At 41.0% G+C, this 18410-nt stretch overlaps 1 protein-coding gene across 1 annotated transcript in view; it reads left to right on the top strand.

Annotated features, from left to right (window-relative positions):
* Window positions 1-18410, top strand: part of LOC125324587 (potassium voltage-gated channel subfamily KQT member 1-like) — a 92750-nt gene that overhangs the window by 50126 nt on the left and 24214 nt on the right. The window contains exon 11 of the mRNA XM_048300625.1: window positions 1460-1622. Within this exon, the coding sequence (XP_048156582.1) occupies window positions 1460-1622 (163 nt within the window). The remainder of the gene's footprint in view (window positions 1-1459; window positions 1623-18410) is intronic.

The following is an 18410-nucleotide window of genomic DNA, read 5'->3' as shown; positions in this document are numbered from 1 at the left end:
ACAAAGGTGACATTGCCCAAACACAGTTCTGTGGTATCAATGCCAAGCTTTCCAGCAGGCAGAGGTCTGCAGCAGGTCGAGCTCAGGGACCCAGTGTTTCCCAAATGATGGTCAAGGATTCCTTTAGGCAGTAGCATCCCACTGGTGCCTGTTTCCCAGGGAAAAAGGGCTGTGCAATTCCCCCTTGGCACATGGAGGATGCTGAAACAGCCTGATCTGTGTGCATGCCTGTGTTTTGGTGCTGGAGCAGTGTGACCTTGCTATGTCACAGCTGGAGACAGAAAAACCAGGAGGAAAGGGGTAAAGCTGAAGTTAAGACTCCTGTGTGTGTTGCTGAACAGCAAGCAATCCATGGTTGGAGAGATAGAAAAAAAGGTATTTTTCCCTCTGTTTTCTCTAGTGAGAGGGATTTCCATATATATATTTCTATAATATATTATTTATCTGAACCTCCCTGAGCCCGGCGAGCCCTCATTTAAGCACATACTAATTGTTCTTTCACCTCTTACCAAAGGATCCTCTTCTCTTGTTCTTTCTTGGTCTGTAACTTCCTATTTTAAGGACTCAAATATATATTGATCATTTTGTGCATGTTGTAGTATTTCGTTCTCCAGAGGATTCCTGGTTTTGTTTCCTGCTACAAGAGCCTGGAATCTTTGCTTTTAGAAGTATTTCGATGCATGTCAGTGCATCTACTGTCTGCAATAAATACCCATTTCTACCATTTTTTCCCCATTTAATTTTGAACATGCATTTGTTTAACTGCTGCAGAGCTGAACAGAAAAAGGAATTCCAAAAGTCTGATTGTAGACCATAACAAAGTAAGAATTGGCTTGGACTTAGATCAAGTAGCCTTGTGAATATACTGACCCTGCAGCTCTTTGTGTTGATCAAATCTTCATTTTTCTTTTTTAAGTACCAACTGCAGGGTGTTTATTAGGCTGTCTTTAGGCTTCAAAAATCAGGAGAACTGTTCGGAGGCTGGAGGAAGGATTTCTCTTCTCCTGAGGTGCCTTATTTAGCCTTTTTGGCAAAAGGTGAAGTTTTCTTTAGTTGAAGAGGCTGCACAGGGCCTAATTCGCAGTTCAAAGTCTCTGGTTATGTTTAATTAGAGCTTTAGAAAGATGTTCCAGACAAGGTGATAGATACTAAAGTCATTATAATTTTGTATGGCTTGAGCTGCAGTCCCAATTTGAGAAATTTTACTAAAGACTTGATTTTTTGGAATGTTCTAGCTGCCTTCTGAGAATCAAATTCTTACCAGATTTTAGTTGATAATTCAGAATCAGACACTTTAAAACCATAAACAAAGGTTGCAACCCTTTCCCTGAATTTCAGTTCCAATCTTTAAATAAAAAATGTACGACCTCAAGTGAATTCACTGTATAGTGAAGCACACATGTTCATTTGTCTGTGTTTGAGAGCATCTTCTGATATCATTCCATTCCTACTCTCACAGGCCAGAAGATACAGAAGAAAAGGGAAGCTGGGCTGTGGGAATGGTTCTGCACCTGTAATAAAGCCAGGAGAAAATTCCTTGTCTGTTCCCCAGATCACTTACGATCACATTGATGAACAAGAGGACCAAAAAGATGTGTCTTTCCACATTGATGAGCCCAGAGGTAATTTACTTAGGCTTGGTTTATCATTTTTCAAGAGACAATCTTACAAAGAATTGATGTGATGAAGAGAAAAGTTGTATAAAAAAACAATTCTAAGCAAATCAGTAAATCAAGATGCCTCCAACCAAGGATGGTTGCATAACAAAAATAGGGGGACACAAATTAAAGGAAGTCTTTAATTCATATGGTGAAAATATCAAAAGAGCTTTCTTTGTTCACCATCAATTAAAATGTTGGATGTATTGTTCATTTTTCTGTTTTGAATTATTTCAGAGGTAGATGGAAAGCTTCCTCAGATCTACCCTACCTTTAAACTTTAACTCCTTTTGCCTCTGAAGGAAGGAAAAATAAACCAGGAGAAATATTTCTACTTTTTTTTACAGCACCCTCTTAAACATTGTGCAAACAAATTGTGATAAGAAAAAACTATTTTTATGCCCACATCAACTAAGAGGTTTTGATAAGTGGGTTTTTTTCTCTTGCTTCATTTAAAATATTGTGTGTTTATATAAGTGATGGTTGTATTTCAACATGGAAACTGTCTGAATTTCATGCTGAGTTAAGATACTTGCTTTGTTTGCAAAATTCTTTTTTTAAAATTAAGTTTGTAATGGAAAAGTCCGTGTGAAATGGTATTGTTTACTATAAAAGATGGTTTTTTGGAAAGCTAATTTTTCCACTATTGCATGGATTTCCTTTGTCTGATGGGGTTGGGAATCTGTTCTGGATCTGCTACATCTTGAGCTAAAGGGGAGAATGTTTGCTCATAGTCTGTTCCATACCCGGAGGCACCGAAGCCTTGCCAAGGTTACTGAGGCATCCAGAGACACTGGCACTAATTTAAGGTGTGCTCTGGGGGGCTTTGGGTCAGACCTTCCTCTGTCTTTGATAAACCTGAGCACCAGCTCAGTATAAAACTGCTGCTCTCACATGACATTGAAGCTGACAGAAAGTGTCAGCCTGGACAGAGTGTGGCTGTGGTCTTGACATGAAGGTTTCTTCAATAAAAAGTACTTCAGGTATTTTTGCCCCCCAAGGGAACGTGTGGTGCCTTCTGAACTGGACACAATCAAAGGTAGGAGTTCCACTGGCTTGCCCTGAATTTCCAGAGTTGGTGGATTGTCAGTGCCACCTGTGTCCTCCACTCTGGAGCAGTGGGATGTGGAATAGCAGGAACCTGGGAGCTGTGCCGTGGTGGGGCAACATCTGTAAGGGATAGGAACATCTGGCTCCCAGGATTTGGACAGACCTTCAAGACCTTGCATGCAACCTACAGCTGTGAAGTGCCAATGTGGAAGGCAGGGTTCTCCTGAGGGAGAGTTTTCATTGCCCCTCCTGTTCTTCCTTGTTACAATCTTGTGTGAATCTCTTACCTGTCACTTTGAGGTCAGGTTGCTTTGTTTTAACTGCTGTTTGGCATTTCCAGTGCTTTTAGGGTTCTGGGGGAGGGCATGAAGGGTATGATATTTATAACCAAAGTTTCTGCTTTAACTGCACGTCTCAGAATATTGTGTTCATTCTCAGCATGTTTATTGGACTGGAGCAGCTTCCCTTGCTGACCCTGTGACAGCAGATTTTGCTGAGTGTGTTTTGGTATTGTGATGTGATGGATGGAAGCAGCAAAGTGTTGTGCAACTGGTAGCAGTCCTGGAGGCCACTAAGATGGTGGGGACTCTGCTGGCTGTACTCGGGACTCTGCCAGTGCATGTTTGTTCACTAAGGGTGTGTTCTCTCAATGGTCATAGTTAATCTGAGCAAAGCTCTGTGTCCTAGGAAAGAGAGTGATAAGACAAGCCTGCATCTTTTCCTGCCTGACAGGAAAATGAAAGAATTTTCCCCACTTTTTCTGAAGATGTTTTCTTCTTGTACTTTTATTATAGCTGGCCTAATTTATTCTGAGAGACAGCCATGCATATTATTTCCTTACCAATTAAATTTTATCTATTTTTCATTTTCTGTCACTTTTTGCCTAAGCCAGTGTCAGGGTTAAATCACACTCAATTTGATTTTACTGATTCATTCCTTCTGTTGCAAAGCTTCCAGGAATGTAGCTGGCAAACTCAATTGCTCAATTGACTGAACATTCTTGACACCTCTCAAAAGTTTAAACCTGATTTCTCTCAGTGAAGTTCTCCTTGCCAGAATTAATAGGTTTCTATTCCTGGGAAGTGGAAGTACTGGGCTTCAAGCCTGTGAATGGGGGCATTTTTTTCCTGTCAAAAAAGCTGAAAGTAGAAAAGGCAAGAGAGAATCATAATTCAAAAAAGGTAATTGAAAGGGGCCATGCCAGCTTCTATTTGAGTGTTGCTATAGTGGAATATTTTATTCATTGCTGGTGGGGGCTGGATGTTTTGCAGATGATGGCAAACTGCAAGGTTGAATTAGATCACTTTTATAGGCCTGACCTGGGAGGAGCAGAGCTGCTGCTTTAAACCAGCTCTTTGCTGCTCTGGTCAGATGTGAGAGAGGGACTGTAGGAAGGCCTGAAATAAATGCCTGTCAGGAACAGGCAACACAGTAACAGCCCCACTGATAAAATTCCTTGTTCTGAGCAGAAATAGCTAGAAAGTAGTTCAAGTATCCTTGAAAAAGGAGACATTTGCCTTATTTCAGGAATGGCATTATGTGAACACACCTTTTCTCATGCAAATAGAATTTTTTTAATGACTTTTGTTCATGTATCCACATCCACCCAGCTTACTCTTGGCTTGCTCAAACCTTGCTTAGGAGGCAGATCTTCCCAAGGTGGGAAAAAATGCTTTCCTTTATTTCTGTGAAGAAGGTTTGAGAAAAGGGAAACCTTATAAAACAGAGATGATCAACATTAAGGTTCCTGAGAGGTTTGTGTGTATGTGGAATAGAAAACCCCCATGTAATTGGATAGTGCATAATATAGAAACAAGACCTTTATTCACCAAAAATGGTGGGGTTTTGAAACAAACACTTGATAACATAAAAGAAAAATTATTGCTAACCTCTGAACTGTGCATGAGGTTTTGGGTGTGACTGATGCAAAATGACCTGTAGTACTAAGAACTTGTCCATCCTTCCAGAAAGGGAAAGGCCAAAAGTCTTCTACAATAATAATTTCCTTGCTGGGAAGCAAACCTCTCGAAATGAAGCTATTTAGAAAAAAAAATTTAAAAGGAAAAACTAAAACAAAACATAGAGATTTAGAAAGTTCTAGAAAATAACTGTGATGCCAAGTCATAGAATGGCATTGCAGAGAATGGGTTGGGTTGGAAGGGACCTGAAGGATGAAAGAATCCCAGAATGGTTTGGGTTGGAAGGAATCTTGAAGATCATCCAGTCCCACCCCCTGCCATGGGCAGGGACACCTTCCACTATCCCAGGTTGCTCTAAGACCCATCCAACCTGGCCTTGGACACTTCCAGGGATGGGGCAGCCACAGCTTCTCTGGGCAACCTGTGCCAGGGCCTCAGCACCCTCACAGGGAAGAATTTCTACCTAACATGTAATCTAAATACCTCCTCTTTTAGTTTAAAACCATTCCCCTTGTCCTGTCGCTGTTTGCCCATGTAAAAAGTCCCTCTGCAGTGTTTTTACAAACTCCCTTTAGGTGCTGGAACGCTGCAATGAGATTTCCCCAGAGGCTTCTCTTCTCCAGCCTGAGCAACCCCATCTCTCCCAGCCTGTCTCTACAGGAGAGGTTCTCCAGCCCTTGGAGCATCTTTGTGACCCTCCAGTGCAGGCTTTTTTTCATGGCTGTCTGTTGCTTAAACTATTTCATACCAGAGTGTCTGATTTAATATTTTCATGTAGTGATTTGAAACCCTCAGTGATTCCATCCTCACCTGAGATTATATCCCTAAGTATTCTCTGTAGTCCTGAAATTAATCTTTACCTGTACTTTTGCCTGTCATTGTACCTACTCCTCTGCAGCAGGATCTGTTATCAGGATGACAAGACATATGCAAGCCCCCTGACATCTTTAATGTTCCTGTAGGGTTTAAAGAAGGCACTCAAGTATGAAGATTGTAGTCAGTTAGAAGAGCAAGAGTGAGTGGCAGGTCACAAGAGACTGATCCATACAGAAGGGAAACGGCCTTTTGGTGTAACTGGAATTTTCTACATGCGTTTTGAGTTTTCTCTTCAAATACCAGCTATTTACCACAAGGCATCCTTCACAAAATGAACCAAATAGCTGTTTCATTGTGCTTTTTATTAGGGAGGAAAAAAAATCATAGAAATTTGAAAGTTTTTAGACCTTGAAGGTCAGCCTCCTGAGACAGCTCCAGCAGATGGGATACATTATTCTCTGTCAGCTGTTGTAGGTTGTATACACAACTCATTATTGTTAGATTTGTCAAAGTCACAAGACTCTCATAGTGATAAATCTCTGCTGGGCTAAAAATAAAATTCCCTATTTATCACTGTGCTTTTCTGTTTGCTTTTTGGAGTTTCTTGTATGCTGATGTATGCACAGTTTAAAGCAAAACTGCACAAGAGTAACTTTTTACCAGGAGAGGGGAGAGCACTGCAGTCTTCTCTGACCCCTTCACCTTTGTCATCCCTCTCATATAAAATGTGCAGTAGTGTTAATGTTGATATATTCTGTCTGTAATGCCAGTTTGGATGCTGACATTCCAGCATTCACCTATCTGGAAATGGGCTCGTTGTTCCCAGAGACTGGTTGCATTTCCCACTAGGAAAAGGGGCTGCTTTCCCTTATTGGTGCAGATGAATTACAGTCTGCAGTACATAGAAAGAAGCAAACATTTTAAGTGAAGTGGATTCAGAGATTCCAGTGCTGACAAGCTGAGAGAAAGGTGAGAAAAAACACATGGCCAAAATTAACAGAATAAAGCAAACACCAAAGCTTTTGAGGGTCTGCATAGCTGTCAGTAAGTCTGAAAATCATAAATATAAAGGTATGCACCAAAGTAGCATGAGAAGGTATCCAGATACCACGCTTCTGACAAATGTCATGCTCTTCAGAAGGTGGGTTTAGCAGATGGTGGTGGCTTTGCAGTGAGAATTTGTGGTCAGTGTAGAGCTGTTTAACTTCTCCATTTGTCTGTCAGTTCAGGATTTGTACTAATGGTACTTGCCCATGTGTAAAAATTGTGGAACCACCTCTTTACCAGAAGGTTTTCAGTCGTTAGTCGTTCAGCCCTGGCTGCCCTGAGTGAGAACTTCCAGTGAATTCTGTGGTTTATCTTGTATGGCCAAAGTGGATGAGAGGACTGGGGGTGGGGATGGGGTGAGGGAGGTGCAGGAAGAAAACAACTAACTCTGCCAAACCCACTCTTACTTCTGATTAAATCTGGCAGCTTTTGAGGTTTAAAAATTTATTTTTGTTCTGCATTTATTCAACTCCCTGTTGTGCCTGATTTAAGAGCAGGGTTTGGATCACTGGTCACACCAGACTTGAGCATGGACTTTGTACCAGATGTTCGCAGAGACCACGGCAATGCAGAGTAAGGGAAGGTGTTTGCAGCTCCCTCAGACTTTTTCTAGACACTATCAGCGCAGCAGTGGGGAAAAAAATAATAACTGTGAGTTGAAAAGGAGGGCATACCCCAGCACAGATATTTTGTTGCCAAAATGAATATTTCAGATAACTGTCAAAACATCAAAAATGTAGAAAATGAGAGAAGCAAATAAATTGTATTTGAGTCAACATATTGACTAATAATGAAACAGAGGCAGCTTTTTAAAGTAAGATTATAAATTGACCTGATAAACTGTGAAGTTTTTTGTAATCTCTTTCACAGTACTGATGCAGCCCTGATACTTTTTACTCTGGGATCCAGAATATACATAGTCTTGCTGTGTGAGGCTCTGGGCAAGAGAAGAAAGGAAGAAAATCCAAGACCCTAGAAATCTACTCTTGATGATGAAGTCAGCAACTGGATTTCTCCTTTGTTATGTTTGAGGAATCACCAGAATCTTCTCACTAAATACAGGCCCTTGTGGGGTTTTCCTGACATCTGCATTGGAGAAACCTATTAGTCAGAGAGGTCTTCTGTAGCCTTGGTCCAGGAGGTTGGACAGTACCATGAAACCATTGGCTTAGCCGGCCTTGGGAAAAAGAGTGAAACAAAAAAAGGTTTTTCAAGAATGGAAAGTCAGAGTTAATAGATGAGGTATGGTAGAAAGTAGATTAAGAACTGTTATACTCAGTGTTCTGTGTAAGAAAGGGTGAGTACACATTATAAAAGTAGAACTAGAATTTAGTGCTACAATAACTGAAATCTTGACTGAATTAGTCCAGATCTAATTGTTACAAAAGAGAATCAAATTCAGTGTGTTTTATTTAATAATTAAAACTGCAGCTATAGTAAAAATTCAATTAAAACTGTAGAATTTGCTTTTAAATTTCTGCCTGTTTTGCTGGTATTTGTGCTCCTCCAGTTCCTGGATATAATTTGCTGCAGGAGGAAGAGGGGAAGCACACAATGACTTGTTGAAATCTCATGTCCTTAACAGGGAGGAATATGATGTTTGTCGTGACGGTTTCTCCTTTCTCTCCTGGGATCCACTTGGGGTCACTTACAAATGTTTCCTAACACCCTCTGACATATTTCCTCATTGCTGTGCAGCTCCAGGTTTCATCTGAAATTACCATGTTATGTTCCGTTTTATGTGTGTGAAATAGAATTTATTTGTTCTCTGTTACCCTTACAACCAGTTTTGTCCTGCTTCAGGACTGCTTTTTATTTTAACTGACCATTAGTGAATTGTTTATAGCTGTGGGGTCTCCAGTGCCAAGCCTGTGCCCCATCTCTTATCTCCTGCCTGTACTCACACACTGCATCCTGTGTTTCCACTTCTCAAGGCCTCTGATATTCTGCCCAGCCTGTATTTCTGTAAACTCTGTCATTATTTGGTTGTAAATATCTCATCCTACTAAAATAACTGCTGCAGATAGAGAGGCATGGTTGTGCAACACAAAGATAAACAGAAGTAAAACCAGATACAGACACCTGCTCAATTAGAGAAATTGCTGTCACAGCTAAATCAGGGGCAGGTCAGGGAAGGTCTGGACAGAGCAGCCAGAGACGCCTCATCTCTCAGGTCCTGCAAATTTACCAGCAGTGCTAATCCAGCGCAGAATAACTTGGGAGACACAGGAGCTCCTTAGTGAATTCCCATGAATATCCCAGGCTTCAGCTTTTCCAAAGCTTAGGAAAGATGAGAATGATCTGGGTAAATTGTGAGCTTTTCCTTAACAGTCTAAACTTGAGATGAAAATCTTTGCAGAATGAAAGTTTGGCCCAGATACCAGCCGTGAAGTGTAAACACAGTCATGGTGTCAGGAAACAGTTAATAATCTTTTCTTTCTCCTGAAAATTAACACTGAATTTGCCAAAATTGACACTACAAATTGTGTCACTAGCTATTAGCTAATGATTCAGTAAGAAGCAAATAAAGTTAGAACAGAAGAGAAAGGACTGGAAAAGATGCGCAAGTCAGGTGGGTTTTAGTTCCCTGGGCCTGCAAAGCAAACAGCTGAGGAGTCAGGGAATGATCAGAAGGAACCTGAGAGCCACTAACAGCCCTGACAGGAGGCTGCTGAGATGCAGGATGATAATTTAAAATACAAAATTTCTGTCCAGCTGGAACCATCTACATTTGCTTTGCACTGCAGGGTAAAAGTAGCTGATATATGTAATCTTGACAGAGGTTATATATAAGTGTATAGAGATATCTAAATCTAAACAGGCTGATATGTAATTAGATGGAAATATAAATATTTAACTCTAAACATATCTGGTCAAAAACGATTTTCTGTGCAATAAGAAATATATATACTATATATTATATATATTAATATATATATTATGTATTATACATATATATAATGTGTTAATATACAATCTAAAGAGAAGTGTAAACTGACCCAGCCTAAACAGATACATAAATGTAAACATAGAAGTGTAAATTGAGATAAGGTTGAATAGATATGAGATGTAGTGGTTAATTCATGCATATGTAAATGTGTCTACATCTAAATAGGTTTAAGAGAAAATAGATCTAAGTGAAAATAGATAAGACACATGAAATATAGCTATTCCCCACGTGCAAGTAGCTGTGTGTGTGACAATGTAAATGTCTCTACTAGACAAGGGTGTTAAAAAGAAAGAAAAGGGTGTTTTGAGAAAGGACCACACTCTAAATATCTTTTTTTGTGTCCCTCCCCTTTACCCTGTGTGCAGAGCTGGGGCTGTGGGCAGGGGAGGGCGGATGTGCTTGCTTTGACCCCCTTCCTGATGGGTTGGGGTGGCCCTAGGTGGGGTCAATAAGGATGGGTGATGATGGGGCTAAGGCAGCCCCAGGTGTGGTCAGTGAGGGTAAAGCAGGTCCTGCTGTGGAAAGAGGCTTTGGCTTCCTGGGGACTCCTGGGCTCTGCTGCTGGAGGGAGCTGGTGAGGGGAGGCAGAGGCAGTCCCAGGGTGTCTCTCCAGGCCCAGCAGTGAGGGTATCTCCCAGGAGTTTGGGGGAGTACCTTGTGTGCATCTGAGTGTAGAGTTTTAGCATATCTCAAGAAAGATGTGCCATAGAGCCAGGCAGGACAGGGGAGCAGAGCACCTGAGGAGGTGAATCAGGGTGTGGTGTCAGATGTCTGTATGAGGAGCCTACAGGGTGGTGGTTTTAACTAATATGAATATGTAAAGCAGGAAGTAAAGAGGGATATAAGCACTGTAAGATACTTGGGGCAAGTAGAGGTACAGTCTTCCTCTGTCAGGAGCAGTCATGAGGTGTTTTCAGTTTTGGATCTGGATTTCAGGAGTGGGTCCTGAGAGAGGATGACCTGCCCTTGTGAAGGAAAGCACTGAGCCCCTGTCCATCAACAGCTTACTCTCCCCTCACCTTATCTGCGAGAACAATCCCCAGATATATTCAATTTTGGAGCTTGGCTCCAAGGGAAGGAGGAATTTAAGAAGGAAAAATAAAAGGAAAAAACCCACCCACAATCAAGCCAGTCAGTAGGAAGGAAATAAGTAACAGGGAACATGAATTAGTCATGAGCAATCATGTCAGATCGAGTGGGTTTTGTTTTTCCTCTGATGTGGCAATGTGCGTTTTAAGTAGGAGATAAGCAGAAGACAATTTTCATACTGATTTAAGTCACCCTTTCCTGTATCATCCGTGTGTGTGCATGAACACAGGGCCTGGATTATAGCCTAGAAAACTGGCTTAGGCTCCTGTACAGTGGATGAAAACGTGCTGGAATATGATACTTAACAAAACATTTACCAGAGGTTTGCTGTTGAAATGACAAATGCATTTAGAGAGGTTTCTGCCTCAGGTGCTATCAGATAAACCCATTGAGGGGCCAGGCCATGGGTTAGAGTGGGATTTTTATTCTGTTCTGTAGAAGTGGCTGAGAGAACTCTGGAAGGCGGCCTGGGAGCCTTCCCCAGGGTAGGGATGCTCCTGCCCTGTCTCCCCCCTAATCCTGGATCACAAATTCCCTGCAGTGATCTGTCCCCACACTTTTGATATCCAGCAGCTGCTTGACCTGATCTCCAGTCTATTAACCAGCTGTTTATGGGACATGACCCCACAGTGTGGAAGAAATAACTCCATTCTGGTGTTGAGGGATGTGTTGGGCTCCAGGGAGCTGGGACAGCTTTGCTGCACTTGCCCTGCCTGGGGTCAGGTGGACCAAATCATTTTGGGGAAGCAAAGGCAGCCTTGGAGAGAGTAGGAAAAGAGGGGAAATTGGGATTTGAGCTTTCCTTCTTTGTGGAGGGCAGGGAACCCTGGTTAAGACCATGATTTTTCTAATTAGTCAAGTTACTTTAATATTAAAAATTGTCCTGCAGCTTGTGCCGTTGGGAATGGGGAACTAATATATAACTTAAGGTAGTCTGGGAAAACAGTCTCTGAAACATGCTCTTAAAAATACAGATAAGGATGTGCTACACAGTTTGGATTTCTCTCACTATGGCTACTTAAGAATTCCATCTTTTTGCTAAGTTTCAGGGAGGTAGCAACAGTCTCACCCCAGTGTGAAAATGGAACATTGTGCCATTTCTAATGTGCCAAAGCCCAAACTTCAAACTGCAGTAATTTAATTTCAAACTGCAAGGCACATGTCCATGCAATCCAGTGGATGAGAAAAAGGAAACAGGGAGAGGGGGGAATCCCAGCCAGCATTTAGAGTGGTGGTGACATGCATGCAGCTATAGTGCTGTGGACTGTGAGGTTCATTGCAGTTCCCTGGTGACTGCATGGAAGTGAAGGCATTTTTGAGCCAACATGGAGCCTTTTTACTGAAGGTGAGAAGCAGGTTCTTATAAATGGGAATAAGGACAACTTTTTGCATTTCTTCCCCTTTTTTTTTTTGTGTGTGTGTACTGGTTTTGTAAAAAAAGCCCAGAATTGTCAGCTTTTGTCTCAAACCCTTTTCCACAAGTGAAATGGGTTAAAGTGAGGATCAAAGGCAGTGACAAAACCCCAGCACATCACAGCAGGCCCTGCTGGAATCCTTGTGTTGGTGTTGGGGCTGGCTGTCCAAGGCTCATCCCGTGCTGAGGAGGGTGGGCTGGATTCCTGGATTCTGTTACTGATTCTCGGGGTGACCTCGGGCAGACAGTTAACTCACTGTGCTTCGGTTGCACCGTCTGCTACATGAGTATAAGTCTTGTCTCTGTCACGGAGATGCTGTGAGTCCTAACTCTTTATGAAATGTTTTCAGACTGACGCAGCATTACAGAAGTGGAGAACACAATAAGTCAATGCAGGATTAAACATGGGCTTGCACAGTTGTTTATCCATAGCATAAACAAGGAGGAGTGGTAATCAGGGATGGCACCTTTTGCAAGAAAAGCTAATTTTTGCAGGAGATGTAGTGAATGCTCTGTGGGGAAAAGATGATGTGATTTAATCTAGAATGGAAAGCTACTTTTTAGCCACAAAAATTTGGTTTTGTTCTTATGGAAATGACAAAACATTATTGTGGGAGATCAGGGCATCATGTCTAAAAAATTATAGCCTTTTAAACTGGTTTTACGTGGATGGTGGAGTAGTAAATATACTTTTACTACTCCTCAAAATATTCTTTTAATCTAAGTGAATTAATGTCTTGAAAAGCCTGTATTTTGCTTACTTCAGTTGTGTGTGTCAGCTGGGAATGCTGAAAAGATTCCATAATTAGAAGCAAAATAAACACTAGTTCTTTGGGGGCAGGGCTGTGTCCCTATATACTGACCATTAGCTGAGAAACAGAGAAGAAAAGACTGAGTGTTCCCTTTTTTTTGGTTTTGCTCCCTGTTGAAGTAGCCAGGTGTAGCCACTTCTAAACCATTTACTGTGCTTCATGTGTCCCTTTACACAGCATGCTCTTTGCAGTCAAAGACAGTGCTTGGGAAATAATTTTGATATACAGGCGTGCATGCTGTTCTTTCCAGATTTTCCCAACCACAACTCCATGGGAATATTTGCCTTGGAAGGAATTTGGAAGTTCTGTGCTTTGGAAATGCTTCCTTGCCCTGCTCAGAATAAATGCTGGGATGGAAAATCTGACCTGTCAGTTTGCTTAAGGACACACACACACACAATGTCTTTATTTCAGTTTAATCCTATCAGGTGTGAAAAAACCTCTGAATGGCTGAGGATAAATAGGAGACAAGCCTAAGAAGTAAAGCTTTGTTTCAACCTCTATACATGGTAAAAAATGTTTCTTCCCTGTTTGAAATGAAGTGATGGGTCATAAAGGTGATGCCTGTGTTGCTCTGAGCCATGGCCTGGTTTAGTGACACCTTAATATTTCTTTTGTTCTACTTTGACTTACTTCAGTAGACAGCAGTATGTGCAGTGAGAGGAGCTGTGATTTAGGGTTTACATCACTGGGGTATTTCAAAGAATATTTGTTTGTTTGTTTTTATTTTTGAGCTTCTTCCTTTTAATTTTTATCTGCATAAAACCTGTCAGACTGGGGGTGAGAACAATTAGTTGCTAGGGAGGCTGTTCACAGTCTCTGTTAACCATGAAAACCCAGGGAAAAAAGGTGCTGCACCCAGTGTCTGCTACTTAGAGTCAGTTAGAACTCTAAGGGGATTTGTCATGACTATGGCAAAAAAGAAAAGCAGCTGCTTGTCATTTGCTTAACCTTGCTTGGTCTGAATTTAATCAGTAGAAAACATCTGGAACTGATTCCCCTTCAGTTCTGGAGTGTCCAGTAATCTGCTGTGTACATACAACTGGTGCACCTTTAGCATTGGAATACTTGGCTAAATCATGTTTTGCAATACTGTTATCTTTTGGAAAGAGAAGAGGAAACAACAGTAATTTCCCAATGAGCAAATATTTGCAGTGTTCTGTATAGGTTGCATCGTTGGTTGATCTTGTGCAGCTGTCGTATGAAATCTATTGATCAGAGTTAATAAATCTCCAAGTGAGTGAGACTGTTTATTTGTATTGATTAAAATTGGGCCAAATTCTGAGCTGTTTAGCAGTGCTTGACTACAACTGATGAAGCAATTTGACCTTGTTACTTTTTTGATAGAATGCAATGTTGAATTATGAGTAAATTTTGAGGTTGTAAAAAGCTTCTGCCTATTACCTAGGAATGGTTTTGCTTAAAAGTCTTAGTCTTTCCTGCAGAGTTAGGGAGTTGGATTTTTATAGTAGATAGCTTATGATACCTGCTTTTAGCTGAATTTTCTGTTAAATAAAACTCAAGACTGACTTGGATAGTAATACTTGATAAAATGGAAGCCATGTTAAAAATCCACTCAGAGGGAGATACCTGGAAAAATAACATGCATTTAAGCAATGTTTTGTGTACACAATGCATTCCTTTTTACAAGGGAAGTTGGCAAAACTCAAATATGTATTTTTTCTATATAAATTGTGTTCACTTGCAGGAGAGCATTTATATTTTTAAAAGAACCACTTTGGAAACCATGAGTGAGTAACTGTCTCTGGAAAAAAGCTCTTTCTTCTTAGTGTTCTACCCAGAGAACTTTGCAGTGAATATCCCGGTAGTCCTGGCCATAATTTCTGTGGGAATTTCTCTGGGGTAAGGCCCATAGAGGTGGGGGAGGTTGATGAACTTCCAGGATAGCCTTTGTTCTCTGCTTTGCCCCCTTTATTAGGGAGTTCTACTTTCCCTTCCATGCTCATGTGGATAAAACTCCTTTGTGGCACCTCCTGTTTTGTGTTATGAAGAAAATTACAGGTGTGATTAGTTCTACCCAAAACAGAAAGTAGCCAGCTTGGGAATATAAAGCAATGCTGATGGCTTTTAAAATAGTGTATTATTTTAATGATGTGTTATTTTTGTCTTTTTCATCTGTAATAGTGATAATCCACCATCAAGCAGAAAAAAACCCTCCTGGATTTCCTCCCTCTCATTCTTGCTGTGGTCTGACATGGACTTAATGTCCATGTCAAAGGAGAAGAATATTTTTTCCCCTTTGGGTAAGGTGAATTATGAGGAGAGCATCTGTAATACAATTCTGATAACTAATTTGTGGAATTCTGGCTTGCACACAGCCTGGTCCTGGATCTGCCTCATGAGTATGTAAACTGCAACCATGCTCTGACCCTTTGGGTCTATTTGTGTTCCTTTAACTCTTATATTATGCTGAGTTCTCAGAACTTGATTCCAGTTGTAAAAAACCAACAAACCTTAAGCAGCATAATTCCAGTGTTTGTTGCTGGTGGCTTTTTCGTACTGTTTGGAATGGGGTGAATCAAATCATGGCAATGGGATATCTAGAGCTGGTTGTACTAACCCAATTAAGATCCTTTCAGGTCAGGTTGACCTGGATCCATCCTAGATTAGTTTGTGCTGAATGAGCTGTCCTGGACCAAGGGCAGCCCTAGATAAAGTCTGCAAGTTTCTCTTGCTGTTTATGTGAAGGGCTCAGATTGGCTCCTTTTCCTATAACCTTGTAAAAGAGAGAGGACAGAGTGTGCACTGGATTTTGGTATATGCAGGGGTCCAGCAGCTGAAGGCTTACAGGGGTAAATTTAAAAAGCCTGGTGAGCAGAAAGCATACAAAAAAATACACTCAAGCCTGCCTGACCACAATAAAGTGTGTTAAATAGGATTTTGTTGCTTTTTTGGTTTTGTTTTGTTTTTTCTCCTGGAGAAATGGGATCTCCAGAAGTTCTGTGGTTGCACTGTTTCTAGTGAGGTAGAATCACATTGGTAACACAGTTAGGTCTGTTGATAGGCCAGATGAGCAAAGTCACTTTTAGCTGCTAGAGATCTACTTGGGTAAGGTAGTGATGGCTTTATGGGGTTTCTGCCTGGTAAAGACCTTCAATTTACATTATTTGCTGTCATCTTCTTTTTAATTCTCCTTGAAGGGGTAAAGATGTTCTTTGCTACATAAATTAATGTGTTAGCATATGCCAGTCTTGGATGTGAACTGGCTGTAGTGGAAAGAGGGTTGAAATACTTCCTGGACTTCTCTTGTAATTGGAAAGCAAGGCAATTTAAGTTGGAGTCAGTAAAGGCTGTTTCAGCAGTAATTTCTAATAAAAAAATTAATTTGAACAAGTTTATTGCTTACTATTTGAAAGAATTTAATTCAGAATAAGGCTTCTTAAGGAGACTCCTGATGCTCTCTTGTGCTGCCTCTTTTACCTCCACATCTGCCCTCTCAGCATTGAATGGGTTTTTGTGTGTTCCCATTTCCCTGGGTGCAGTGACACATCCACAGTCTTCCCTTTCCCTCCCTGCCTTCAGCTGCTGCTGTGCCTGGGCCAAGCAGTTTTTCTCTACACGAGATGGAATTATCAGAGATTTTTCCAATGTTTATCTTGTTAACTTCTCTGCCAGCTGTCTGAAGAAACTGTGCTGGGGGAGGTAGGGCATCAAGGAGGAGATCCTGTGCCATGCAAGCAAACCCCATCATCATCATCATCATCATCATCATCACCTTTGAAAAGCCAGAAATGGTCAGTGCTTTACACCCACCAAGTGTTCCAGTCACTTGTAACTTCAACACATCTAAATCTGACTCTCAGATGGGGAAAGGGCTGTATCCAAATCTGGATAAGGGAGCACTAAAGCATTTATAGCAAAGCCAGCTCATAAGGCACCCATTTGGGGGAGATTTGAGAGGTTTCCCCAGCAGCAAAACATAGACAGTGCTCAGAATAAGGAAATAACTGCATGTGAGCATCAGTGGAAAGGAAGGGGTGAGGGGAGGTAGGGAACAAGGCATTAATTTCTCCCTATTGATCTGAAACCAAATCTCTCCAGTCCTTGGGTGAAACATTTGGTACCCTCTGTGCTTCCAAGAGTTTGAATGGCAGTGACAAGCCTGGGTCTCCATGCTTTAGGATTGTAATAGGAGTCTTTGCATTATCCTCCCCAGAGCAGTAACTTACCTCTTGGGCTATGCCTTCGTTATTTCCAGAGTCTGTAACACCTTCCTCTGGGACTTTATTTGAATTAATTTTGCTTATATTCTACCTTTCTAGGGCTGTGACATGCTGCTTCACTGGTGTTGCATGTTTTCCCCCTGTAGCAATATTAACAGCGTTGGAGGCTACTGCATGAATTTTCTATTCACTGGGCAAGTGCACATTCATATCTGCACTAAAATCAGTGTAAACAAATTGTGGTGTTTTCTTAACACCACGTGAACAAATTTATTGTGTCAGAAGCCCCATCAAGAATCCTTGGATACCACCTCAGTCTTGGAAAGTGCCCCAGCTGCAGCCCATAGGATGTTCTGTGTGCAGCCAGCACTGTGTATTTGTCCTGCCCTTGTGCATCTGCTCTTCACCTCAGCTGGAGACAAGGCAGTGCATAAAGCAGTTCTTTGTCCTGCTGTGTTGTTATCTGATATTAGGCCAATCTAGGTGGGGGTTTTTTTGTCTCAGCAGTGGTACATACCATCCTGGGATGGCTTGTACTCTGCATCTGGGTGGCCAGGGAATCCTGCTATCCCCTAAATACACTTACAGAAAAATATAGATGTGCATATATAGTGAATTATTATTTTGTCCATATTTAATAGAGGAAGTGAAATGGTTATTTCAAACCACTACTGAATAAGCACTTGAGAAGTCTTAAATATTTGTTTTGCTGGACAAAAAGAAGCTCAGTCTTGAGCGATCTCTTGTTTCAGATATGAACATATTTGTTGGTTTACTTAAAAAGAGCAACTTAACAATTTTCTGTTCATTTTTACAAGCAAAAAAGAAAAATATCCAAGTGCTCCAATTAAGTTATTCTAGAGAAACTTTTATTCCAGTTATCATATGATTGTATGATAGGACAAGATGGAACTTGGAAGTCACTGTTTGGATTCTCCAGCCAAATTAAGACAATGAGTGGTATCTGAATCTTTCATGCCACAGAAGATGGAAGGGAATATTCTGCAAGGGTTTGCCTGCCAACACATAGCAGAGCATCTTTGGTTGGTCAGTGACACAAAGCAGATAGTCCTGAGCACATTTGCAATTTCTGTCATCTTGACAATGTGTTTGAAACTATTAATGTTGGATGTTGGTTAGGAAACAAATGGATTTGGATGGATGGATTAGAAAACAAATGACACTTTTTTGTTGCTGTTAAAATTAAAATGTTTGGTTGGAAATCGAGATGGTATCATGAAGCTGGGTTTTCCCCTGATGGCTCTGTTAGGGTTCCATGTCTGTAATGGTGTGTTTATATTAAAAAGGGAATGATGAGTGTGATAAATAATAAGATTAATAGCACTAAGAACGAGAATTGAGCCGTGTTATTTTCACACATAGCAAAGATGAATTTGTGTCTCAGTCCTCAGTAATGTGGTTTAAAAAAGCTTGGATGGAACCAAAGCTTTGTAATGGGACTGATAGGGTA

The sequence above is a fragment of the Corvus hawaiiensis genome, chromosome 4 (assembly GCF_020740725.1).
Source record: "Corvus hawaiiensis isolate bCorHaw1 chromosome 4, bCorHaw1.pri.cur, whole genome shotgun sequence".
NCBI lineage: Eukaryota > Metazoa > Chordata > Aves > Passeriformes > Corvidae > Corvus > Corvus hawaiiensis.
Note: the sequence above shows the minus strand (reverse complement) of the source record. Positions and strands in the feature narration are given on the sequence as shown.